Source organism: Cydia splendana, chromosome Z (genome assembly GCF_910591565.1).
Source record: "Cydia splendana chromosome Z, ilCydSple1.2, whole genome shotgun sequence".
NCBI lineage: Eukaryota > Metazoa > Arthropoda > Insecta > Lepidoptera > Tortricidae > Cydia > Cydia splendana.
In genome coordinates this window covers 27,942,317-27,968,817 of record NC_085987.1, presented here as the reverse complement: position 1 = coordinate 27,968,817, position 26,501 = coordinate 27,942,317, and the positions used below count along the sequence as shown (strand labels likewise).

The 26,501-nt window shown below is 37.0% G+C and overlaps 1 protein-coding gene, 1 long non-coding RNA gene and 1 other non-coding gene across 3 annotated transcripts in view; 2 read left to right on the top strand and 1 right to left on the bottom strand.

Moving 5' to 3' along the window:
• The window catches only part of LOC134804946 (uncharacterized), a 371,780-nt gene that overhangs the window by 134,195 nt on the left and 211,084 nt on the right, over positions 1 to 26,501 (top strand). The gene's annotated exons all lie outside the window — the stretch shown is intronic.
• On the top strand, positions 1,597 to 16,120 carry LOC134805136 (solute carrier family 35 member B1 homolog). Its single transcript, XM_063778436.1, has 7 exons — positions 1,597 to 1,998; positions 2,318 to 2,440; positions 4,030 to 4,263; positions 7,288 to 7,349; positions 7,883 to 8,030; positions 12,864 to 12,999; positions 15,729 to 16,120. The coding sequence occupies exons 1-7, from the start codon at positions 1,807 to 1,809 to the stop codon at positions 15,794 to 15,796; spliced, it is 963 nt and encodes a 320-aa protein (XP_063634506.1). The 5' UTR covers positions 1,597 to 1,806; the 3' UTR covers positions 15,797 to 16,120.
• Trnaa-ggc (transfer RNA alanine (anticodon GGC)) lies at positions 21,885 to 21,956 on the bottom strand. Its single transcript has one exon. It is a non-coding gene; the product is annotated as a tRNA-Ala (tRNA).

The window sequence follows — 26,501 nt, the reverse complement described above, 5'->3', positions numbered from 1 at the left end:
AAGCAACGACCTCTGTCCTCTCTCAACCTGCAAGAATTTTGTTTTTGTAGCTCCACCATAGATAAATAAAGTTTAACTTAATACATTAGATTTGTTTTATTTTACTTTGTTTCTACATGAATAACTTAAAATTAATGCCATTAAAACAATTTTCACCGTTGGTTAAAATTCTCCCACATTTTAAAGTTTGAGAACCTGTAAACAGCATGATGACGTAGGCCCGTGTCAGTTAGGTCATACGCGAATCTCGGAAGAGAGTACCAGGCGGAGTATATTATTATACCATGATCCCAAGTGTATAAAACGTTCAAGTTGGTAAACAACACCAAGTGGGGGTAGTTCGTAAAATGTTGATGTCAACTTTAGCCAGTCTCCTCCGACACCACGGGGTCAACGCCGTCCTCAAAACCTCGGGGGTAAAATGTATACGCCATTAAATCCCGTTTTAGTAAACAATAATGAGACAGTCAGAATAAACCTTGAAAGTTTAAATTTGTTGGGTCGTACTTTCGTGCCATGATTTCCTAAAGAAAAGAAAAGAATTATGATAGCTCTATGAATCATATTGTAAATTGATTACAACGTAGATAATTATCCCTTTGGGGGTGACATGAATCCCGGAATCATATCTCCCCCAAAGAAAAATACTAAATCTCCCCATACATAGTAAGATTATCAAACGTGCCGAACTTTAAACTTGTGATCGCGTATTTCAATGTAATCAAAGTTAATCATCACTCCAATAAACAACAAATCAAATAGGCCTACTAACTAACTGCATTTCCATCTCATTCTATTAAATAAATCCAGTTAAAACTTACCGAAAATGAAATATAATACGAATCATAACTTTCACCGTCCGCCATTTTCAAACCACTGACTTTTTCGAAACAGCGCTTTGACAGGACGTGAAGTTAGGAACGAATGAATGAATGTTGCTAGCGTAAAAAAATGTATCCCGTTTGGTTAAAAAGAAAAACCCTTCTATGTATATTGCACATACTAGTAGTAGGTATTCTAGGTAGGTTGGTAGGTAGTAGTAGTAGGTACATACTTATATTATTAATTATTGTGTGTCACCGAATATGAAGTGACCCGGTAAAGGGTTAAGTTTTCGATCTCACGGCCCTAGGCCCTAAACCTATATACCTACTCAATAACACTGTAAAATATAAGTCTATTTACTTGAATCGAAAAAGTTCCGACTTCATCGACATCTGTGACAAGATTGGTGTATTATTATGCTTTATGTTGAATTGGCTGAGTCGTATAACGAACCGTAAATGTCGACAAATGGCGGAACCGAAATTCATGAAGTTCTTAAACTTGTCAACAGATGGCTCTTAACCAGTATAAGTCTAAACACAGTACATAATTTTTATAATTCTTAAAAATATTAGACCTCTGAAGCCACACTACTCGTTATTTAGGATTTGGTGCATTGTCAATATAAATGTATTATAATTGTTATGTTAATTGAATGCACTTCGATTCGGACCAGTCACGGGTACAAACTGTCAACTGTCATTGCCAAGAAATCCAATGTGACAGTGACATGTTAAGACGTCATGATGTACTCGCGTCATACAGTGACAGTGTTGTTAGTACGTGTAGTTTTCGTATTTGGTGCCGCATTTCAAAACTTTTACTTGATAACTAACTTAATTTGACATAACGTGGCTCATTCAGTAGTTTCTTTTCAAGTACACTAGTCAAGGATACCGAGCAAGATTGTTTTTACTTGCCCTCCTGACAGAAATAGTTTAGTTTTAGAGTTGATAAATAGCAGTGCTAACGTAAACAATAATGGCTAAACCCAGAAGTGAATTTAGGTTTATTTTCTTCGCTGGCGGTATATTTATTTGCTATTTCATATTTGGAATGCTTCAAGAGAAAATTACTCGTGGGTTATACGGAGACAATGAACAGTTCACTTGCACATTGTCACTGGTTTTGGTACAGTGCGTGGTAAACTATACTTTTGCCCAGATTTTGATGGTAAGTGACTCCTTGAATTCGCAACAAATGTTAATAGATTGCAATCTAAGGAGCAGGGGGGCAATTTAGACTGCTATGTATAGTTGATAATGTAAAACATGGAAGATATTTCGATTAGTTTAAATTATCCCGCAGTCTAAATTGCCCCCCTGCACCTTACCCTTGTTTATTTTATGGAGAGTCGATCCTTATTATGCAAGTAGTTTTAATGATACCTGCAGACAAACTGTTCAAACACTTTTGCAGGGTTTCTGTCTGCAATATAATTTTGTTGTTTATTTAATAAAAAAACAAACTATTAAATGGCATTAATTTTTAGCTTTCTTGGATACACGAGAAGGACACAACTAGAAAGATTTACTATTTTTCGTCTGCATTAACTTATCTGCTGGGTATGGTGAGCTCTAACATGGCCTTGCAATGGATCAACTATCCAACTCAGGTGAGTGATAATGAAAGGATTCTTACATTTATTATTGATGATTGATAAAAATGATCTTATGTCCTATCTCGAGCCTCAAACTGTCTCCATACCAAATTTCATCTAAATTGGTTCAGTGCTTTATACTGTACTGAGGGAAGTAGTGTCATAAGGTGCAAATTTTGGTATCGGATGAATTCACTTAGCACAGATGTAATTTACGTAAAGCTAAGCTATTTGAGCCCGGTAGACATCCGCCACCCCCTGGCAGGTAGGCAGGGGGGGCAGTCAATGTAATTTGTAATGGATTCAAGCTTTCAACTCCTTTTTAACCACGTTAGAGGGTGAATTTTTAAAAACGCTGAAATTACTTTTCTTGTATTCTAATAATATGCACATATAAAAAGTTTCAAGCCCCACACTAGAAAAAAAATTTTGATCTGCATACAAATTTTCAACCCCTATTTCGCCACCTTAGGGGATGAATTTTCAAAAAATGCTGAAATTAGTTTTCTTGTATTTTAATAGTATATCTTTTAACAACGTTTGAAATTCCTAGCTTAAAATAAAACATGAACCCCATACAAACTTTCAACCCCATTTTAACCCCCTTAGGGGTTGAATTTTTCAAAATCGCTTCTTATCTCGTGTACACATTATAAATGTAACCTGGTGTGCAAATTTCAACTTTATAGCATTTCTAGTTTCGGCTGATAATAGTAATAGTTGAATAAAAGAATAGCACACCGATTTCGATTTATTCGTCAATATTTTTATTTTTTTCTATTAAACTGTACATCAAAGGTCTCAAAAATGAATTCCTCATGCCCGATTTATCTGGAAATGATACCAAACTCGAGGTGGTAGGTAAATAGAAGCCGATATGCGGCGTGTAACTTTGGATGCCCCCCTGCCTACCCACCAGGGGGTGGCGGATGGCTACCGGGCTGGATTGGTTTAGCTTTACGTATACTACATCTGTGCCAAGTGAATTCATCCGATACCAAAATTTGCACGTCCCATACATTTGGTGACACTACTTCCGTCACTATTAAGCGTGAAGAGGTAACAGACTGAGTTACTGACTGTGGATTTATTAAATATATTACTAGCTTTTGATTGCAACTTCATAATTATGGATATTAGGCCAATTAGATTTAAAAAAACGTTTTGAGAAATTAATACCCAGCAAGCTGGAAATCGTTTTAATACCTTCATCTGGTTCTAAATACACACCTCCTGTGATTGCACAAACTCTGACCTAGGACTCAAATTTAGGACCAATAAATGAAGGTATAAAATGATTTCCAGCTTGCTGGGATTTAATTCTTCAAAAAAACCTAAATCAATTAGCACATATATATATGTATGTAGATTTGTAGGGATTATTATAGTAGGAATGTGGCAATCTACTTCTGTAGCTGAACTAGAACGCACAAGGGCTGATATAAATGTTCTTAGTACTTACTGATTTTGTATTCTATTTGTTGGTTATTGAACTCCTAGTTATGGTATAATTTTTATATAGAAATCCAGTACTGGGTATACACCTTAGCCCACAGTTAAAATCTGGCAAATTTTTTTATGCATCAATTTTTTTATATTTATAGGTTGTCGGGAAAGCAGCGAAGCCCATACCTGTAATGATCCTAGGGGTACTAATTGGTCGCAAAGTGTACCCTCTTAGAAAGTACCTTTTTGTATTTCTCATAGTTTTGGGTGTAGTTCTCTTCATGTTAAAGGATCAGAGTAAAAAGGTAGCTCATGAGAGCCAGGGCCTTGGCATTGGTGAGCTGATGCTGTTCCTGTCATTGACCATGGATGGACTCACTGGAGCTGTGCAGGTAAGATTGTTGGAGCTTCCATCAAGTAAATAATCATACAAATTATCTCAAAAGTCATTCCATGTTTCTAAACCTACTTACTTGAACACTGATTGTACCTCCAATTTAAAACAATTTCATACAAGCAAATAAATATTAAATACGTACCTACCTACCTACGTACATATAGAAATTCAGAAGAAAGAAATGTTTTTAAGAAAGACTTATTTAACTTATGATGAACAAACGCTAGCAAACTAAAACTTAAAAAAATTAACATCAAAGGGTCATAAAGATGTTTTTCAGGAGTCCATGTTTCCACTATGGATTCACAACTTTAACGTGAAAGCACACTAGGATGTGTGACTTTGTCATATCTTTTTTTATGGGGACAGTTGAATGTGTTAAAAATCACTTGGGATCTGCATTATGCATATAACAAGTTCCTTGACAGGAAAAACGCTTGCTCAAATAATGTGTTAACAAGGAAATATTGTATGGTGCAAAAATATTTAATATATTACCCACTATAAAATTATCTACTCTAGCAAGAGGTGACAAAAAAATGCCAGGCATCACAGTACAATCTAATCATCATGTCTGGATCGAAAACTGGATAAAATGTAATCAGGTCTGCGGGCACAGCATGGTTCCATTTTTATCACCTGTTCCTATGCCCGTCACTTTCGCACTTACATACTTGTTAGAACGTGAGAGGCATGGTGACAAGCGCCAAAAATGCGACCGTGCTACCGCCCCTGGTTGAATTCATAGTCTAATAAAACATGGTCTTCCATTCCCAGAGTGACACGGGCCTACGTCACAACAACATGGCCGCTATATATAGCGCTATCGCATATTATCATATAGCGCTGTCGCATGATGACGTAGGCCCGTGTCAGTTAGGTGACCTAGAAAAGACGGGAATGGAGTACCAGGCGGAGTATATTATTATACCATGGTTGAATTAAGATATTTATGGAGATATATATGGATTTATTCATGGACTCTTATCTGTTTATGCACAGCTTATAAAATGCCAGTTAAAGCCTATGACAAGTTGGTTTGACTAGAAAGCATTTAGTTTTATTAAGCACTCAAAAGCAGTTATTAATATTCTTGTTTGAGTGACATTTTTGTTATAATTTCTGTACAAATTCTATATACAGTAGAATCTGTTTATTATGACTCCGCTTGTACTGACCAACCGCTTACTATGACGTAATTACATACTGTGCGAAGTTTGGTTTTCATATAAAATTCTTTGTGACAAATTCGGATAAGATGACTTCGCTTATAGTGACAAATCGCTTACTATGACCTAAAAATCCTATTTCCATGAAATGATGTCCGGTTATATTGACACATTCGCTGGTTTCCGTGGCCGTCACCACATCTTTCCTTCCCTGCGAGGACGTTTGGTGTGTTCGTGGCGTGTAAGGTATTTTAGTTTTGATTCTCAGTGACAAGTTGATATTTGTTACAAGTATAATAAAACTCATTTCTCACTAAAGAATTTGAGATTAATTTGGAAAACAACAAAAATAAGAAGTTGTACAACTATGTTTTATATGACATCCGCTTAGTATGACGTGTTTGTCACTTCCCTTCGATGTCATTATAAGCGGATTCTACTGTAGTTTTTCATTGCCTATAACAATAATAATATGATAATAGTCGCTGTCATTGCCATTGCGCTGCATTCGTTCAGGGAAAAATTGAACATGCAATGTTATGTTACTTTAAAAGAAGTGGTTTGTACCCCTCCGTCCACTAAAATCTATTTGGTAGGATCCATTATGGATCCGAGTGGACCCTTTGTGCGTTCAGATCTATCGGATACGGATCTAACGGATTTATTGGACACTAGAATCCACAACGTGCTGAAGTGGCCTTTTTGTACATTTGAATCCATCAATGGATTTTGAGAAACTCCAATATTGACGCTGATTCATCAATGGATTTTATTGAACACTTGTTATACCCAGATCCACATCAATGTAGTATAATAGACTTCAAAACCTACCTGTACCTAACCTACGAAGATCAATTAACGGTTCCTAACTATTTTTAACCCCCGACGGAAAAAATGGGTGTTATAAGTTTGACCGCTAAGTGTGTCTGTCTGTGAGTCTATCTGTGTGTCTGTCCGTGGTACCGTAGCTCCTAAATGGGTGAACCGATTTGGATGCGGTTTTTTTTTTATTGAAAGCTAGTTTCAAGCGGTGGTTCTTAGACATGTTTCATCAAAATCGGTTCAGCCGTTTTGAAGTTATCAGCTATTTTGTCATGTGCGTATGGGGGTTTAATAGCTTACAGCCTGTTTATTAAAAGTTCACATGACTCAATTGATGGATTATATTCGACATCAAAGTTAACTAAAATCCCCTTAGGGATCGCTGGCTATAAATAGATTACATGAATCCATTGATGGATTCTAGGAGACTTGTTAGTTCAACATAATCTATTTGGATCCTAGTGCTCAATAAAGTCTGCTCAAATCCATTGATAGATCTGAACGCACAAAAGGTCCACTCGGATAAATAATGGATTCTACCAAATAGATTTTAGTGGAAGGAGGGGTTTGTACTTTATAGGTTTATGATGTTGTCATGGAATTCTATGATAAAAGCTCAAATCCAACACTTAAGCTTCAAACTTGTAAGAAACATGTGACGTACGGTCGAATGTATTAATTTATGACCCATTTCGTACCTTGTCACAGTGACAATCAATATGAAAGTCGCTAGAGACGTCATACTAAGATTGAAGAAACTAATCCCATTTTTATAAGATTTTAATTTATTTATCAGGGAGTTGGGAAATAATAATTATTACTTTGTGCAATTTTCTTGTATGTATATGCAATTGACGATGATGCCCGCCATGCAATATCTTATTGAGGTACTAATTCTTTTTAAATGTTTTCATTTTTCTTATAATAACTTACTTAGTCTAATTATTTAATGCATTGTATGTAGGGTTAAATTGTCTAAACAGAGGATGGTATAGTGATCTATTTAATTGAATATGTGTATATTTCAGGAACGGATTAAAAGTGAGTCCTCGCCATCTGCCTATTCAATGATGGTCAATACAAATGGATGGTAATTGATTTTCTTTACTTCACGAGCGGGCAAAGCGAAGTTCTTACATTCTACCGGTAGCACATCCAGGCATTTCAAACTTTTTACATTTTACTGCTCATAATACGCCAGTTTTAGCAAAATCGCGAGTTCACAGTTCGAGGCGAACTACATATGTAGTGTATGATTGTTTTCCTTCGTATTTTCTCGGAAACGTTCGTATTTGTCATGCTAATTCAGTCAACCTCGGTACTTTTTGTACCGAGACTGACTGAAATAGCAAGACGCGTTCGTGCGTTTCCGAGAAAATACGAATATAAATAATTATGCACTACATCTGTAATAACAAACTTGGAAACTGCTGGAGCCATTTATACAGTTTTTGTTGATGTTGAAGCAGAGCTAACTATCAGTTATCCTCCGAATCACGTGCGAAGGTTATGCTTTTAATATTAGTACGACTTCCATGTAGGTACTAGGTACCTATGTGTACTGTAAAAAATGGAGGGTTTGGCAGTAAGTTATAAATGTTTTTTTCCTTCATATGCTTCCAGGTCATCACTAATCTTATCAATTGGCGTCTTATTGACCGGTGAGATCTTCCGATTCATCGCTTTTGTGTCCAAGTATCCTGAAGTACTGGTGCACCTTGCGGGCCTGGCTTTCATGGGAGCCTTAGGGCAACTGTTCATATTTTTCATGGTAAGGGCCACTCAATTTGTTCTAATAAGCCTCTAAATTTCAAAATGTACAATTATGGTAAATTGTATAAAAATTACTAGGAATGTTGGGACTGTATTATGAAGCGATATATTATGCTTATTGATCTTATTATATTAGTTAATAGTCACTCACGACACCTTTTCAGATTTTTGACGCTCAAAAAGTTAAAGGATCAGAGTTAAGAGCCCATCAACGTGCACGCTACTAAACGCGCCACTGCTAAATAATCGTGATTATTTAAATTTACTATGAACTCAAAACAAAAACGGCCGTTTTAACTTTGGACGCATAGATTGACGAATCCAGCAACATAAAAACTAGTTTGATGTATTAAAAAGGTACTTAAATACAAAATACAGTACGTAGCGACCCCTTGTTTAAATATCTTTCGTTAAATTTAAATAATCACGATTATTTAGCAGTGGCGCGTTTAGTAGTGTGCACGTTGATGGACTCTTAAGAGGAAAGGGGACGACCCTTTTTCCATACAAACGTAGTCTCCATTTTCCTCTTTGGATATTGACATCAGATCGCGGTAGACCCGTTTGTGTAATTAAATATGTGTACAAAACGCGAGAGTTTAAAGTGTTATTATGGAAAATATTTGTAGTACCTATATTTAACCATAGCTATGCCCCTACATTTGACTTTTTAGGGTTCCGTACCCAAAGAGTAAAACGGGACCCTATTACTAAGACTCCGCTGTCCGTCCGTCCGTCCGTCCGTCCGTCTGTCACCAGGCTGTATCTCGTGATCTGTGATACCTAGCTGGACAGCTGAAATGTTCACTGATGATGTATTTCTGTTGCCGCTATAACAACAAATACTAAAAACAGAATAAAATAAAGATTTAAGTGGGGCTCCCATACAATAAATGTGATTTTTGACCGAAGTTCAGCAACGTCGGGCGGGGTCAGTACTTGGATGGGTGACTGTTTTTATAGATAATGGTACGGAACCCTTCGTTTGCGAGTCCGACTCGCACTTGGCCGGTTTTTCGATCTTTTGATTATTGTAAAAATTAGGAGCGAAAACCAAATTTCATACTTACAGATTTTTAAATGCTCCTAGAACTCTTATAATAATTAAAAAAAAAAATCTAACGGGGCATAGCATTGCTATACAACAAATTGTGTCAAAGTTATTTTCAATAATGTTAAGAGCGCTCTTACAAGAAAAGTCGAAATAATGCAAAATTGATGATACTAGTCGACGAAATTCAGGACTTTGCGCTCATTATTAGAAACAATGAGTACTTGTTCCAGTAAAAGCGTCTTCTTATCTTTATAAATATCGTTGTAAATATTAGAAAAAGGACTTATTAAATTAGTAATGATTTTTTTTCTGATGGTCGTTTCCGAAAAACCCCGTGAAGCACTGAATGGCGAGCTCTTATTTGGAAATGTTGAGAATTTTACTCTGCTAAACCTGGCTATTTTGTATTACTAATACCCTGTACTTTAGGCATATCAAACTATATTTTTCCTACATACCTTTGAGAAAGAGAAAATCAAAGTAAAACGAACTCGATTTTCTCTCCGAAACAAGTGTCAATTCCTACGAAAATCTACTTAATATCGAAGTCATTTTCATACTCAAGCAATCTGCAACGTTTGCTTATACTGTTGGTATACATTAGTGTTTATGAAATTCTACTATAATTTTTTGGCAATTTTTTGAAAACTACTCTATATTACCGATGACGCGCGCTGCGCCAGCTCAGTGCCGCGGCAGAGCTTGTAGAGGCAGGACGTGTGTCGGTCGGCTCCGCACATTTTCAACGGCGACGACGAGGTTTTTTATCATTGTGTGCGGCGGGCGCCGTGTAAAACGCTATACTGTGTGCGTGTAAACCGCAACGAGAGACTTTGATCCTAGCACTGTTTTTATAGTATTATAATTTATAATGGTACAGTTTAATAAACTACCGGACAGGATTAAAAATATTTGAAACGACCTGACATTCTATATGTATTTATTTGACTCAAGATATTACTCAGGGTCTGATGATGGAGCCGGAAGGTGGTCACCGGTACCAATCAACCATGCAACTAAACCACTTCGTGTTTAGGCTCGTTTTATTCATCTCAACAAGATCTTTGACACAAGATAGTACTCAGGGTCTGATGATGGAGCCGGAAGGTGGTCACCGGTACCAATCAACCATGCAACTAAACCACTTCGTGTTTGGACTCGTTTGATTCGGCTCAACAAGATCTTTGACTTAAGATAGTACTCAGGGTCTGATGATGGAGCCGGGAGGTGGTCACCAGTACCAATCAACAATGCAACTAAACCACTTCGTGTTTAGGCTCGTTTTATTCGTCTCAACAAGATCTTTGACTTAAGATAGTACTCAGGGTCTGATGATGGAGCCGGAAGGTGGTCACCGGTACCAATCAACCATGCAACTAAACCACTTCGTGTTTGGGCTCGTTTGATTCGTCTCAACAAGATCTTTGGCACAAGATAATACTCAGGGTCTGATGATGGAGCCGGAAGGTGGTCACCGGTACCAATCAACCATGCAACTAAACCACTTCGTGTTTAGGCTCGTTTGATTCGTCTCAACAAGATCTTTGACACAAGATAGTACTCAGGGTCTGATGATGGAGCCGGCAGGTGGTCACCGGTACCAATCAACCATGCCACTAAACCACTTCGTGTTTAGGCTCGTTTTATTCGTTTCTATAAGATCTTTGACACAAGATAGTACTCAGGGTCTGATGTTGGAGCCGGAAGGTGGTCACCGGTACCAATCAACCATGCAACTAAACCACTTCGTGTTTAGGCTCGTTTGATTCGTCTCAACAAGACCTTAGACACAAGATATTACTCAGGATCTGATGATGGAGCTGGAAGGTGGCCACGGGTACCAGTCTACCATGTAACTGAACCACTTCGTGTTTGGGCTCGTTTGATTTGTCGCAACAAGATCTTTGACACAAGGTAGTACTGAGGGTCTGATGATGGATCCGGAAGGTGGTGACCGGTACCAATCAACCATGCAACTAAACCACTTCGTGTTTGGCTTCGTTCGATTCGTCGCAACAAAATCTTTGACACAAGTTAGTACTCAGGGTCTGATGATGGAGCTGGACTGTGGCCACGGGTACCAGTCTACCATGTAACTGAACCACTTCGTGTTTGGGCTCGTTTGATTTGTCGCAACAAGATCTTTGACACAAGGTAGTACTGAGGGTCTGATGATGGATCCGGAAGGTGGTCACCGGTACCAATCAACCATGCAACTAAACCACTTCGTGTTTGGCTTCGTTCGATTCGTCGCAACAAGATCTTTGACACAAGTTAGTACTCAGGGTCTGATGATGGAGCTGGACTGTGGCCACGGGTACCAGTCTACCATGTAACTGAACCACTTCGTGTTTGGGCTCGTTTGATTCCTCGCAATAAGATGTTTGAGACAAGATACTACTCAGGGTCTGATGATGGAGCTGATGATGATTGACAGGTACCCGTCGCCACCTTCGCGCTCCATCATCAGACCCTGAGTACTACCTTGTGTCAAAGATCTTGTTGAGATGAATAAAACGTGCCTAAACACGAAATGGTTTAGTTGCATGGTTGATTGGTACCGGTGACCACCTTCCGGCTTCAACATCAGACCCTGAGTACTATCTTGTGTCAAAGATCTTGTTGAAACGAATAAAACGAGCCTAAACACGAAGTGGTTTAGTTGCATGGTTGATTGGTACCGGTGACCACCTTCCAGCTCCATCATCAGACTCTGAGTATCACCTAGTGTCAAAGATCTTGTTGAGACGAATCAAACGATCCTAAACACGATGTGGTTTAGTTGCATGGTTGATTGGTAATGGTACCTTCCAGCTCCATCATCAGACCCTGAGTACTGTCTTGTCTCAAAGATCTTGTTGAGACGAATCAAACGAGCCCAAACACGAAGTTGTTTAGTTACATGATAGACTGGTACCCGTGGCCACCTTCCAGCTCCATCATCAGACCCTGTCTATCTTCAGTGTCAAAGATCTTGTTGAGACGAATCAAACGAGCCTAATCATGTTACTACATGGTTGATTGGTATCCGTGACCACCTTAATCATCATCAGATCCTCAGTACCAGTTCGTTTTTAAACCCTTGTTGATACAAACTTTACAACCTATAGGTACCAAATGCAATGACGAAACATGTAAATAAGCGAGTAGGTACCTATAATTTCTTTCGAGTAATATACCTTCATAAGTACGAGTATGGGGCTATTCATAAATTACGTCGTTTCAAATGGGAGGAGTGGGGGGGGGGGGGGTCTGGACATCGGATGATGGTAACATGACGTAGGAGGAAACAGATTCATCCGAAGCTTGATTTTTGGATGATTTGAGGAGGGGGGGGGGGGGGGGGGGGTCAAAAATCGTCAAAAATAGATGGCGTAATTTATGAACAGCCCCTATGTACATTTGCACTGCATTTAGTATTTTCGTACTTACCAAATAACAGTTTTAGAACTTTAAAAGTTAAGTACAGTTAGTGTTGTTATGGTTGATTTCAATATGCTTCGCGAAGGATCAAGAATGTTTAATCCATCATTGTAGTGCGAGTGTGGTAGAAGGGATCGGCGTACTGAGCTCGCACGGCCTGCCGCAGCGCGTAAAATACCTAAACTCGCTCAACGCCGAAATGTAATAGCGCTCTTAATATCCAGAGAGGAAAATGAGGACTACGTTTGTATGAAAAGGCGAATTCACGCGGGTCCTCACTTTCGTCAAAGAGAATATGTCTTTGCTTTCGTCTTAATCAATTCAGTCACTAAGTAGCAGTTTTTGTGTTTGTAGGTATCAGAATTTGGGCCGCTCCCGTGCTCGGTGGTCACCACGACGAGGAAGTTCTTCACAGTGCTGGCGTCGGTGCTCATATTCGGCAACGTGCTGCTCGGACGGCAGTGGATAGGCGCCACTATAGTATTCACTGGTATGTTTCGATTACATAAATATCAAAATATTGGATTTCTGAATTAGTCTGTGTTGTTGGCGTAATCTATTACAAAATTCACTCCGCTGTCTCGAACTCGTAACTTTTATGGTCAATGCGATACTGTTACGGTAAACGCCGCTAGGACACTAAGAAGTGTATAAAAATTAAGGTTCTAGTGGAAATATTCGCTCCTGTCGGGTGAGGGGTCCCTTTGTTTTACATAAAGTTTTAAGTCATAATGTATTGTTTGTCATATTATCATTAGTCATCAGTCACTGAAACCGTTAACTTTTCAGGATTATCGTTAGGTTATTCTATAGATAGGTTAGGTTAGGATTGTTTTATGGCAATCCTGAAAAGTTACGCATTTCATCATCATCATCATCATCTCAGCCATAAGACGTCCACTGCTGAACATAGGCCTCCCCCTTGGACCTCCATACGTGCCGGTTGGAAGCGACCCGCATCCAGCGTCTTCCGGCGACCTTAACAAGATCGTCTGTCCATCTTGTGGGTGGACGTCCTACGCTGCGCTTGCTAGTCCGTGGTCTCCACTCGAGCACTTTTCGACCCCATCGGCCATCTTCTCTGCGTGCAATGTGGCCTGCCCATTGCCACTTCAGCTTGCTAATCCGGTGGGCTATGTCGGTGACTTTAGTTCGTCTACGGATCTCCTCATTTCTGATTCGATCACGTAGAGAAACTCCGAGCATAGCCCTCTCCATAGCTCGTTGAGCGACTTTGAGTTTTGAGATGAGGCCGATAGTGAAAGACCACGTTTCGGATCCGTAAGTCATCACTGGTAACACACATTGATTAAAGACTTTCGTCTTGAGGCACTGAGGTATGTCGGACGAAAAGACATTACGTAGTTTCCCGAACGCTGCCCAACCGAGTTGGATTCGGCGGTTGACCTCTTTCTCGAAGTTGGACCTACCTAATTGGACTACTTGTCCTAGGTAGATGTACGAGTCAACAACTTCGAGTACCGAGTTCCCAACAGAGACTGGGATGGGCACAACATTGGCATTTGACATAAGTTTCGTCTTGTCCATGTTCATTTTCAAGCCCACCCGTTGTGAAACTCGGTTGAGGTCACGCATTTCTGAACGAAACAAATAACGAGTAACGAAAATTCGGACAAACAATACATTATGACTTAAATCTTTTTGGGAAACAATAGAGACCCGTCGGGTGAGCCTCCCGTAGCTCTGTTGATAGAGCGGCACGTTGGCGCGAGTGTGAGTCTCGTCTGAGGCAATGGTTTAAGGGTCGGTTGCACCAAACCGTCTCTCACCGTTAAAGCGTTCGCTAAATTCATTTGTATGGCAAATTTCATGGGTCTATATTAATTCGCATAACGTAATACTCCTAATTCAAATTGGCATAACATAGATTACGCATAACTTTTAAATCGCATAACATTATTTCGCATAACTGTGTACGCATAATATTCATGCGCATAACGTATATTATCATAACGATGACTTGGGATAAATGTAATAAGCATAACGTTACTTTGCATAATTATTAAATGGTATAAATATAAAAGGAAGAAAACAGATTGTTAGGTACGTCACCAAAAAGCGGTATTTGGAAGCAATTACAGCCAATTTCGATTTAAATTTAGTTTGGATGGTTTTTTCCATCCTACCGATTTATAGGTATAGGTTCTATTTACCAGTTAGAGGTACTGAGAAAAGTAATTTTGATTGTATATATTATTTTATTTATTTAATAGATCTGAGGAGTTGATCAGGATGTGAATATATCTATTATCGAGCTGTGATAAAAAAAAACTAACATCGAAGGCTAAGGCCTTCTGAACCTAACCTAACTGAGTTGGTTAAGTTGGTTTATACGCTCGCTTTATAAAATTATGCTAATTCATTTTATGACAGTTAAAGTTATAGTTAATAATGTTATACCTATTTAAATTATGCGGAGTCATTATTATGCGCAATAAGTGTTATGCTTTTTTATTATTATGCCTGTTCAATGTTATAAACAATTATTTTATGCCAAATCTGTTATGCGAATTCATATTATGCCAATTCATGTTAGGCGTATTAAGGGGCACCCAAATTTCATACTTCACTGCTGTTTGATGTTAATCAGTCTGTTAAATGTGGTTGGTGCAACTGGGCCTAAGTATTTCATTTTTCCTTTAGCAAGGCTGGCTGCCTATTCTCAGCTCTGTAAGCCTTCCTAAAGTAAATATGATCTTTAAAATATGTACTGAATTATGTTCTATGGACACCAAGTAAAATATGATAGGTATTCATAAAAACCGGGCAAGTGCGAGTCGGACTTGCGCACGAAGGGTTCCGTACCATAATGCAAAAAAAAAAAAACAAAAAAAAAGCAAAAAAAAAACGGTCACCCATCCAAGTACTGACCACTCCCGACGTTGCTTAACTTTGGTCAAAAATCACGTTTGTTGTATGGGAGCCCCATTTAAATCTTTATTTTATTCTGTTTTTAGTATTTGTTGTTATAGCGGCAACAGAAATACATCATCTGTGAAAATTTCAACTGTCTAGCTATCACGGTTCGTGAGATACAGCCTGGTGACAGACGGACGGACGGACGGACGGACAGCGAAGTCTTAGTAATAGGGTCCCGTTTTACCCTTTGGGTACGGAACCCTAAAAATGTATAATTCGTATTTTATTATGAGTTTGATAACCACTAATTTAAAAATATATATGATGTAAATATTTCAGGTTTGTTCCTGGACATTTTCTACAGCAAAGGAAAAGGTCAGGCGCCGAAAAAGGTAACAGAAAAATAACTTTTGTAATGAATTTAGAACAATTTATTAAGTAAACTTAGTTTAAATTTGCTGTTTAAACCCACAGAAAAAAAAGGAAACAGATTTACATCACTGAATTAAAAGGTAACAAGAATAAAATAATGTAACCAAAATAGCTCGAACGAATTTGTGAAGTGTAATAGAAAACCGTGATACTAAGTGCAATGGATAATTTATGCATATAGAGAAACGATATTGTATTTTTATATATTAGGATAAAAATAAACTGTACTTACTCTTACCTATATAAAATAAATATTAGGAGTCAAATGTACTGTTATTTTAAGTATATTAAATTAAAATATACACAATCATTCCAAAGCTGTAAACGATTTTGTGTTTTAATTTAATATGATAAAAAAAAACTGTATATATTAACAATACCCAGGAGTCAACTGCACTGTTATTTTATATGAAATTAATAAAAAAAACCCTCGATCGAAAGCTGTAAAAGTGTTTTGTTTAATGTTCATAGTTCATCTTTGTTTACATTTTTTCTTTGAGAATCAGAATAAGATCTTAACCCAATATAATGCTAAATTGCACCCTATCACTTTGAAACAAAGTTCAAAATCACGTGAGAAATATATTCCCTATGCCCTATAAAGGCTTAATGCTGTTTTCAATGTGCCTACTTGAGACTTGAACAGATGTATTTTTATAAATATTATAGGACATTCTTACACAGATTGACTAAGCCCCACGGTAAACCCAAGGAGGCTTGTGTTATGGGTACTCAGACAACGATATACAGTGTCCCTAGCCATTGGACAAAGCCGAAATGTACATATGCATTAGGGTATTTAGAACCAGTATACAAAGTATCATAACAATCGGTGTAGCTGTTGCGAAGAAATTAACAAATTACGATTTTTTTACTTTGGAGCAACCTGTATGTGTTATTAGTAGCTCCTGAGGTAATAAATAGTATGAAACCTTCTTCGACCGTTTTGATTATCTGACTTTTGACAAATGTCATCATTGCCGCACATTTTCAAACAAATTGTCAAAAGCACTGCCAATGATTAATACAGAATGTTTCTTTTTGTTGTCGATTATTGGAAATAACTTGTTTGATTTTTTTTTTATCTTTTGTTCTAATTAAAAAAATATTACCGTTAGAGCATTTCTGAGAAGTAACCTTACGTGGGATATCAGGGTTTGTCTAATCGCTATACTTAAATACATAGAAAACACTCAGGAACAAATATCTGTGTCATCACACAAATAAATGCCCTTACCGGGATTCGAACCCGGGACCATCGGCTGCATAGGCAGGACCACTACCCACTAGGCCAGACCGGTCGTCAATTTCAAGTATAAATTATTAATTCTAACCTTTCTACATTTAAATTACTACTAATTTATAGTGGACATAATGTGTTTACGCATTTGAATGTATATTTTGCCGTAATACAAATATTAAAGTCAATATTTAAAACATGTCGCCCAATCAATGATATTAGCAGTAATACATTGTACTAGATATTAATTATAAAGATAAAATGAATGTATAAAAACTATCTGGCATCTGGAAGATACATATCTATTTCATTTAATTCTAGCAAATAGTTTTATATCTACTTGCACACCATACACAATCTTGATGCCACAATATGCTACATTTATGTTATAATTACAGCTCCAGTAGTTTTACGGATCGCTACTATTAGTGATAAATACCCACTAATTACCTGTTTGTAGATAAATATATATTATTACTTTATTGGGTAATGAGACCATTCCATAATATGGTATATAGTACCTAAATCCAGTACCTCTTTAAATAAGGATGTAGGTAAATTAAAATATTCTAGCTACTGGGTAATTCTTATTCTTATGCATTTAGTGTAACACGTAAGAATAGCATGTATTTTTGTGAAAATAAGTAAACTCTATATCAATATACTTAGCAATTTACCTCTAGTTTTAGGTCAACCTAAATGTATTGTCCTAAGAGTATTAGAAACATATAACAAAAATTACAAGTGTGAAATGTCACGGACCGTGTAGTGTGATTTCCCCAGATTTTGTGAAATTTGATTTTTTTTTGAAAAAATATGAAGTGATTTTGCAATAATTTATATCAAATATAAAACACTAATCCTTGTTCTACAACACTGTTTAAAAAATGTATGTATGTATGTATGGATTTATAACGATTTTATATAATTTTAAACAACATACATTTTGTGAATAGGTATCGCGTCACCACCGCGCGTGGTAATATAAACATGCGGTACTCGGTAGGAAATTATCTTTACTACTGGCAGCCCTATTAAAGTTTTTTTAGTACAGCAACACTGTGTTGTTGTCAGGTTTACAAATGGCTGGAGGGAGAAGTTTTGTCGAAAATTATTTATTTGTGTTCATTTGAAAAAACGGTCAACCTTAACGCATCACCGCCGTGTTAGAGTTTTAAAAGTAAGTTGCAGTTTCAAGTTATTGTTGGTAACATAAGATATACCTCATACATTGCAGATTAAGCTAATTATTTAACATTTGCACAATCAAAGGAAATTATTATGTAATATCGAACATGTTCCAAATTATCACAACCGTGGCCTCATAAATCTGTCACCACCACGGACTTGTGAGTCCACGTTCGTGACATATAGACACGTGGTCGTGTCATTCTTAATTCGTTTGATTAATTTAGAGGCACATGCACTTTTCAGTAATGCATTTTTATTAGCTACAGATCATTTGCTATTATTGCCCGACTGCCAAAGCAAAAAAAAATTTTTTCACTTGTATGTATGTATGATGTGTATCCAATTCTTTGTCACGCTCTGCAGCCTTTATAATGTGACGGATTTTAACGTCTGAGCTGTCATTAGGTTTGTCGTAGTCATAGGAGTGACTTAGGCTATGTTAAAATAACTATATAAATCAAAATAGCCGCGTTGGCCACCAAAATGCCGAAATGTCACGACTGAGGGACACTTAGTCACAACCGTGTTTATGTACTCATTTTATTTACCTTTCCAGAGGGTATTAAGCTTGACCATATTAATCAAAAAATTGCTTTTTGGTATATGTATGTATATTGACTTTTGATATATGTAATAATATGTTAAAAATAAAAACGTTTATAAAAAAAAAATTTTTTGGACACTATTTAAGAATCACCCTACTACCAAAAGCGTTTGACAGTGCTATGGGGGGTTATGTTCGATGTGCTGGCTAAGATGGGTGTGCCAGATCACCTCACTTACCTAATACAGAATCCGTACCTTGATGGCTCGAGCTTCGTAAAAGTAGTGAATATTTACATACATAAACATACATAAGTCAAGGGAATTCCATACAGAACGGGGCGTCCGTTAGGGCTGTATTCTGTGACCAATATTGTTTCACCTGTTCGGCGAATACACCATGAAAAAGGCACTTGACGGCATAGATTAGTATATGTTATTAACTGTAACTTGACGGTTGAGAAGGTGTTAAAAAATAATTTCCAGTACTATGCCTCGTTTGCCGGGTTTGACCAGGTTTATTTAGAAGTCCCCAGCAAGCTCGGTTCTCCGTACAAGTGTAGTTACGCTCTCATTTTAAAAGGACAAGCTAGATTGTTCTGAAAATTTGTACTTACAATAGGCTATATCTAGTCCTGTAAACAGCGAATTTAAATTGTTCATACCAAACTTGTTTTTGCTATATTTCGTTTGTTTTATAAACTGGAGCTATATAAACCAATTAACTACAGGACTACATACAATGAGGACATGAGGTATATGTCATTGTATGTATAAAGTTTCATTACAATCCAACACGTAGTTTTAAAATGAGAACGAAACTCCGTTTGTATGGGACGGTGAAATTCGACCGACGTTGCTCCATTCTTAAATGTATTTCAGCCAAGACATGGGACTATGAACATATCTAAGTACCTATTTTAGGTACCATTAATTATAATAATTTAATATGCCAAAAAAATGCTACTCAGCCAGCTTTAAAATCCTTTTCTCAAAATTTGCACAATGGTTAAAAGTGTTAAAACACAACTTTCTTACCCCTAAAGAAACGAAGTAGGTTTATGTAACAAGAAGGTATAATGAAAGTTACCGGGCAGATTTCCTTCTCAAATAGGTATATTAATTTATAAATAGTGTGGATAAGTTCATTTAGGGAGATGTTTGTAAGAACGTTTATATAAGTCAAACAATAGTTATTTGTTTAACAAGGGGGCAAAGTTGTTGTGTAACAGCTCGTGCTAATATTGATACCCGAGGGTTAAACAAACTTTGACTCCGAGTGAAACACAAATTTTCACCATCACATCAACACAAGGAAAATAGTGAAAATACTAACTGTAAAATATCAAACAAAATCAAAGCAAATCAATTCAAAATAAATGTTTTTAAATATTTGTCATTCCAAATCATCATTTAAAAGTCAATTCTACCAGCAAACATAAGGAAACAACTCAAAATTTGCACCTGATTACTTTGCCCCACATGTGGATAAAATGCAACTTTCTCATTAGTTTTTGAACAATCAAGAGGGCTTTTACCAGTTGGTGTGGTGAAAATGTTTTTTCACCACACCAGCTCGGAAAGGCTTACTTTGCACTTCAAAAACTGATAGCAAAGTTGTATTTTATTCACATGTGAGGCAAAGTAATCAAATGCTAATTTTGAGTTGTTTTCTTGTGTTTGCTGGTAGAATTGACTTTTAAATGATGATTTTGGATGATAAATATTTAATAACATTCATTTGGGTTTGATTTTATTTGATATTTTACATTTAATATTTGCTTCGGGTTGGTGTGGTGAAAAATGTTGTGTTTCACTCGGGGGCAAATTTTGTTTAACCCTCGTGCTTTGAAACCCTCGCAACGCTCAAGATTCCATTTTTCGAACCACTCGCTACGCTCGTGGTTCAATTTTGGAATCTTTCGCTTGCTCGGGTATCAATATTAGCACGAGCGGTTAAACAACAACTTTACCCCCGTGTAAAACAAATAACTATTATTGAAGCTGCAACATTTTTATGTATGACGTTTGTGGCAATGAGATATATTTTATTAAGATTATCAGCGGAATAACTCGTAAAATCTTTACTTTATTTTATTTTAGTATTATGTAAGATTGTTCCATAAATTAATACTAAATAAACTCCTGCATTTGAAGTAGGGCTCCCGATATCCGTGCTACACGCCAACCCGCGCATCCGTGTTCTTAGCCCCGGCGGTGCTAAGCCTCCGAATTACACGAACCCGTCAAAATCCGTGCCCGTGTAGTGCGTTCGGATCTGGATTTGAGTTCGGCTCCGGATCTAGTTGTTGTTGATGTTCTGTTTTTTTTCTGTTTTGCTTGTTATTGGTAATGTATTATTGTTCGTTATAAACTTTTCATTCTTCGCTCTTATAAAGAACGCGTCCGATCGTCACTATACATCAAGAACGGACCGGACCCTTGTATCCGTGGATCCGGACACACGGGTAACACGGGTACACGGATCTTAACTACACGGATCCTAATTACCCGTTCCGAACGGGCCACAAATCCGGTTTCGTGTAGCACGAGAACGGGGCCCCGGCAACGGGTACCCGAAACCCGGACCCGACCGCGAGCCCTAATTTGAAGGTAATATTTACTATTTTTGGTATCAATCGATTGACAAAGGTATTATATTGATTCAATCGCGTTTGACCATCAACCGTGATTGATTCAGTTAATTACTTCGGTTGGTCGGTGTAACAAATTACAGCAAATAATGATTAGGTACATAAGTTAGTGAAATTTGGCATTCTTTGGAATTCACAATGGATGCTATGCACATCCGAAAGAAGGTGCATTCTAGTATTTCTAGTCGAAATGTTGGATACTTGTCACCCTAGACTGGAAGAAATCGTCACTACGTAAAAAAAACTCGTATCTTTTTCTGTAAATCAAAAGAAAAATGTGGCAACTATGTATGGATTGCATACAGAGTTACTGCGATTCAACATTGAGTAGCAATGTGAAATACGAGATTTTTTCAAAGTAGTGACGAAATATATAATCTATAAATTGTAAATACAGATGTCAATCACAATGAAAAAATCAACGATGATCAACTCTGGCCAAAGTGGGACTCGAACCCACATCCTTGGATTGCCGGTCCAATGCGTTACCAATTCCGCCAGCTGACCATCCGTCAATCAACGCGAAATTGAAATTGGCGGAATTGGTAACGCATTGGACCGGCAATCCAAGGATGTGGGTTCGAGTTAGTGATCCAAAGGACTCGAGCCTTTTAGCTCTTTTTTTAGGGCTCGCCTCATCTCTTGACGCCTAAAAGGCTAAAAGGCTATTTAGCTCTTTAGCCCCCGAGCCTAATTCTATTTAAGAGCCTAGACTCTTGGGGCTTAATAAGGTTATTAGCCCCAAGAGTTTAGGATCTTAAATAGAACTAGGCTCGGGGGCTAAAGAGCTAAATAGGCTTTTTTTTAGAGGCTTAATAAGGTTATTAGCCCCAAGAGTCTAGGCTCTTAAATAGAACTAGGCTCGGGGGCTAAAGAGCTAAATAGGCTTTTAGCCTTTTAGGCTTCAAGAGATGAGGCGAGCCCTAAAAAAAAATCTCCAAAGGCTCGAGTCTTTTGGATCACTAGTTCGAGTGCCACGTTGGCCAGAGTTGACCATCGTTGATTTTTTCATTGTGATTTACATCTGTATTTACAATTTATAGATTGTAATAATGTGACGTCCCACAATAAGAAAGGAAATATATATATATATCAACATTGAAATATATAATGTTTAAAAATAAAGTGCGCTTTGCAATTTTACAGTACTTTATTATAAAATCTGTTTGTTTTGTTACATTATATTGCTATATTTATAATAGTCCGATGTATATGGTGTGACCTGCAACAGGGGCATATAATGTAACGGTGAATTTTCCACCAATATATTGCAGCAGGTATACCTATTTATTCAATAGTGCCCGTCTTATTTGTCGATCTCCGATTTTTTTTACCCGAATGTGGGCGATCGATCGACGAATGAGCTGTTATTTACATGAATTTGAACCATATAAGTAGAACTGTAAAATTGTTATTTTAACGGGATCGTTCGTTTCACTCGTAGGGGAGTCGGTAAGTAGCTATTAACCTTTTGGACGCCAATGACCGATATATCAGCACCGCAGGTCCAACGCCAAAGACGGATTAATCGGTCACAGACCACAGAGCAACATAGACCTACGTGCATATGCATAAAGTTCAATTTCAGTTTTGACACTTCGGTGACGTGGCGTCCGAGTGACAGTTTTTGTGTTTGACGCGGCGTCGAAAAGGTTAAATAGCAGCACTGCATAAAGGCGGCAATGCCCTTTGTTTAACAGATTAATGGTTGAGCCGAAAATCACCTCAGAAAATTTCTACTAACTATACATCCACCAAATTATATTTTACAATTTATTATTACATAGTCGAGCAAGTTCCAAAAATACCATTTGTTCAAAAAATTATATATGTATGTACCTATATACAAATACATACCTACTAATTAACAATTACTAACACATACAGAATTTGGAAAAAAAATGTACAGTTACTGACAAATTCGACAATTTTGACATAAAAACAATTTGATGCCAATAAAAGCTTATAATATACAAATACATGTATATATGTAGTCTCTTACGACGGCTGCGTTTGATGGAATGTCAAGTATTGAAATAATCTATGCTTGAGTGTGTTTGGCTGATGTCTACCTACTTTCCATCTACATAAATCACCTTCCATCTCGGATGAGGACGAATGGAGGCTTTTTGCAATCGTCATTGCCATCCGAGGAAGTATCTGTGAGAGAGTCAGAAATAACAAATGTGAAAGGAAGAACGAGTGGTATTACTAATCTCCGCATAGGATTTTTGCTACTTCGGCTTGTGCAAATCAACAGAATAATTTTTTTCGTTAATATTACATTATTCCCTTCAAAATAATAACAAAAATAGACCGCGCTCTAGAGTGTTAAGGTAGGTAACAATTTTTGCAACTCCCTTACGTTTAGTTGCAATTTTCATGTTGTTGATATGGACTCTTTCAACAAGTAATGAATCCACTTTACCTATATCTGATACGCTCGAATATTTCTGACGATCAATTTATTTACTACTTATTCTGGGCTGTCCTAGACGCACGATGCTGTATAAAGGACTCATAAATGGTACTCAACAGAATGCAAATATGTTAATCTGCCGGGTTTGAGTAAATCCTAAAATCCGCACTTGGGCTCACCTACTATACAGCTTAAAACATACCACATTGTAATTTGTATACTTCGATTTACGCCAACGATGTTCCACAAAGATAGCTCCTAAAGGTATACTCCGGTCCCGTTAAAATCACACCCGTTAAAATAATGTGTAAAATGTATCAAATTAGAAATTAAATAATAAATGTAGATACTTATAAAAAAAATGTTGTGATTTTTATATGGCAAACATTGATTATTTTTTTAATTAGAACTTAGATAAGTAAACGTTATCTTTTAATACCTACTTACTCAAATAGATAATACTGACAAAAATATAGTATTTTCAAAAATCTATTTGGAACATTAGGTTGATTCAATCACACATAGAGTCATTATACTAAACTTATGATAATGTAGGTACCTTCGTGCAATTTGTTGCTTAGCGTTGATGACAATATTACTCCATTGACATGACGGCGAAATAGTACATTACGATACAAGTGCGATAAGTAGGAAAATCGCAACTAGTGGCGATAAATTGAAACACGACCGAAGGGATTGTTTTAAATCGACACGAGTTGCGAATTACCTTTTCGCACGTGTATTGTACGTTTTACAGTACATATGGCCCATTAATTTTTCGGCACGTATTGTGCCAATTACCGCACTAGGGCGGTAAAGTAGCACCATATGTACTGAAAATACTAATTACACCACAACTATCTTGTGTTTGATAACATGCCGCTCTAAATGCAACGCCAGTTATCGTAGTACCCCTGTAGGTGCCCCTGGCGCTATGAGTACGAATACTGGCTCCAGTGGCGACAACTTTTGACGTTCTTGGCTTCCAAAGGCTTAATTATGTACCGGTGGTTATGAATATCACCAGACCATAGATAATATACCTATGGTTTGGTACTTATGGTACTTAAGTACATATGTACTTAAGAAGAATCTCAGTAGGATACTCACATAGGCAATTATAATTGTTATGGTTATTTACATAGGTATCAAATATTACCTACACGATAGACATAAATACTACACATTTTGACACGGTAAAACGATTTAATTTAAGTAATGCTAGGATAAATCATAGTACAAAGTAAATTCCAATCCAATAATTAAATTTGAATTCCAAATAACTCAAGAAACTATACTATACTATATTTATTACCTGTACCTACCTGTACCTACCTACCTGTACCTACCTACTTCCCTCATTTGGAATGAAAGTAAAGTTATGGAACTGAGTCGGTACTCGTCTTTTCTAAAAATGATGTTATTTTTTCTTAATATAGGACAACTTAAGTCTGGCAGTCAAAATTCAGGTTCTATGGCAGCAAGAGAGCCGTTGACGTGATTAAGGTTTTCAAATGTTTTACATACATATATCATTACATTAATTACGACTAACATCTTAATAATGTATTAGTTACCTACACAATTTTTAGCTATCTAAATTTAGACCTTCTTAAAGCACCGTACATATATTACTATAATAAGGTACTGCCCCTTTCCAAATAGGTAGAATATAACTTATCCTATTTACGCTTCTCAATCAATTAGCATTTCTAATTTAATTTAATGTATATTGAATGTTTTAATTCTTAATTCATTTTGTATACTTAGTTTAATGTAGTTAAGTATTAGGTCTACTAATTACAATGTATTTTTAGCCGTAAGTACCTAGGGTGACTGCTATAGTTATTGGCCACTACATAGTAATTGGCCGCTGTTAACAATAAGGTTTCAATTGGCTTGTTTTATTTCTGATCTGTTAGGAAAGGCCAATTACTATGTAGTGGCCAATAACTGTAGCAGTCACCCTACCTATATTATGCTGAATGTCTGTAGTAGGTATCCAAAAGTAGCGGAGCAGACAGAAGTAGGTATCTACTATTCTCTAATAACTTAAAAAATAATTATACTTACTGTGAAATATTCTTTTGAACGCGATTTGTAGAGATAATATCCCAATTTATTTAGAAAAGTATGCCAAGGTGGCAGATTCTTTGGCGTGTTGTTTCATACGCTACGCTACTGTACTCAAATGCAAAAAAAAACTATCTGACAGTTTCCTTTTGGGGCTTAGATTTAGTCTAAAATTATTTCCCTTTGGCCTAGTGTGTGCGTGTGCACCCCAAAAATTTCGTACAATGCTACACTAATTATTTATATACGAACATAGTATTTAATTTTTAATCTTTCAGTGATAAGAGTCCACTCGGCCAAAACTTTTTTTTGTGAAAGACCACCAACTTTTAATTAGTAAATTTTCCTATAACTATGACGAACAAAGTCAATAATTATAATGGTTGATCTATTTATAAAGTCTCGGGCCATTTAGGTGTATCGAGTGTTGACATAGTTCAGGTATTCAGTAGGTAGGTAGTGTTTTAATTATACACAGACCGCCTCAACTAATAGACGGAGTACATAAGACACCACACATAAGCGCTCACGTAAGTATGGGAGCGCGACCGCTCATCTCA

What these genes read in the sequence shown, in the direction of transcription:
- LOC134805136 (XM_063778436.1), top strand. Translation starts at nt 1,807, where the DNA reads ATGGCTAAACCCAGAAGTGAATTTAGGTTTATTTTCTTCGCTGGCGGT. An exon ending in ATGGTCAATACAAATGGATG is followed by an intron (nt 7,350 to 7,882) that starts GTAATTGATTTT and finishes ATATGCTTCCAG; the next exon opens with GTCATCACTAATCTTATCAA. An exon ending in AACTGTTCATATTTTTCATG is followed by an intron (nt 8,031 to 12,863) that starts GTAAGGGCCACT and finishes TTGTGTTTGTAG; the next exon opens with GTATCAGAATTTGGGCCGCT.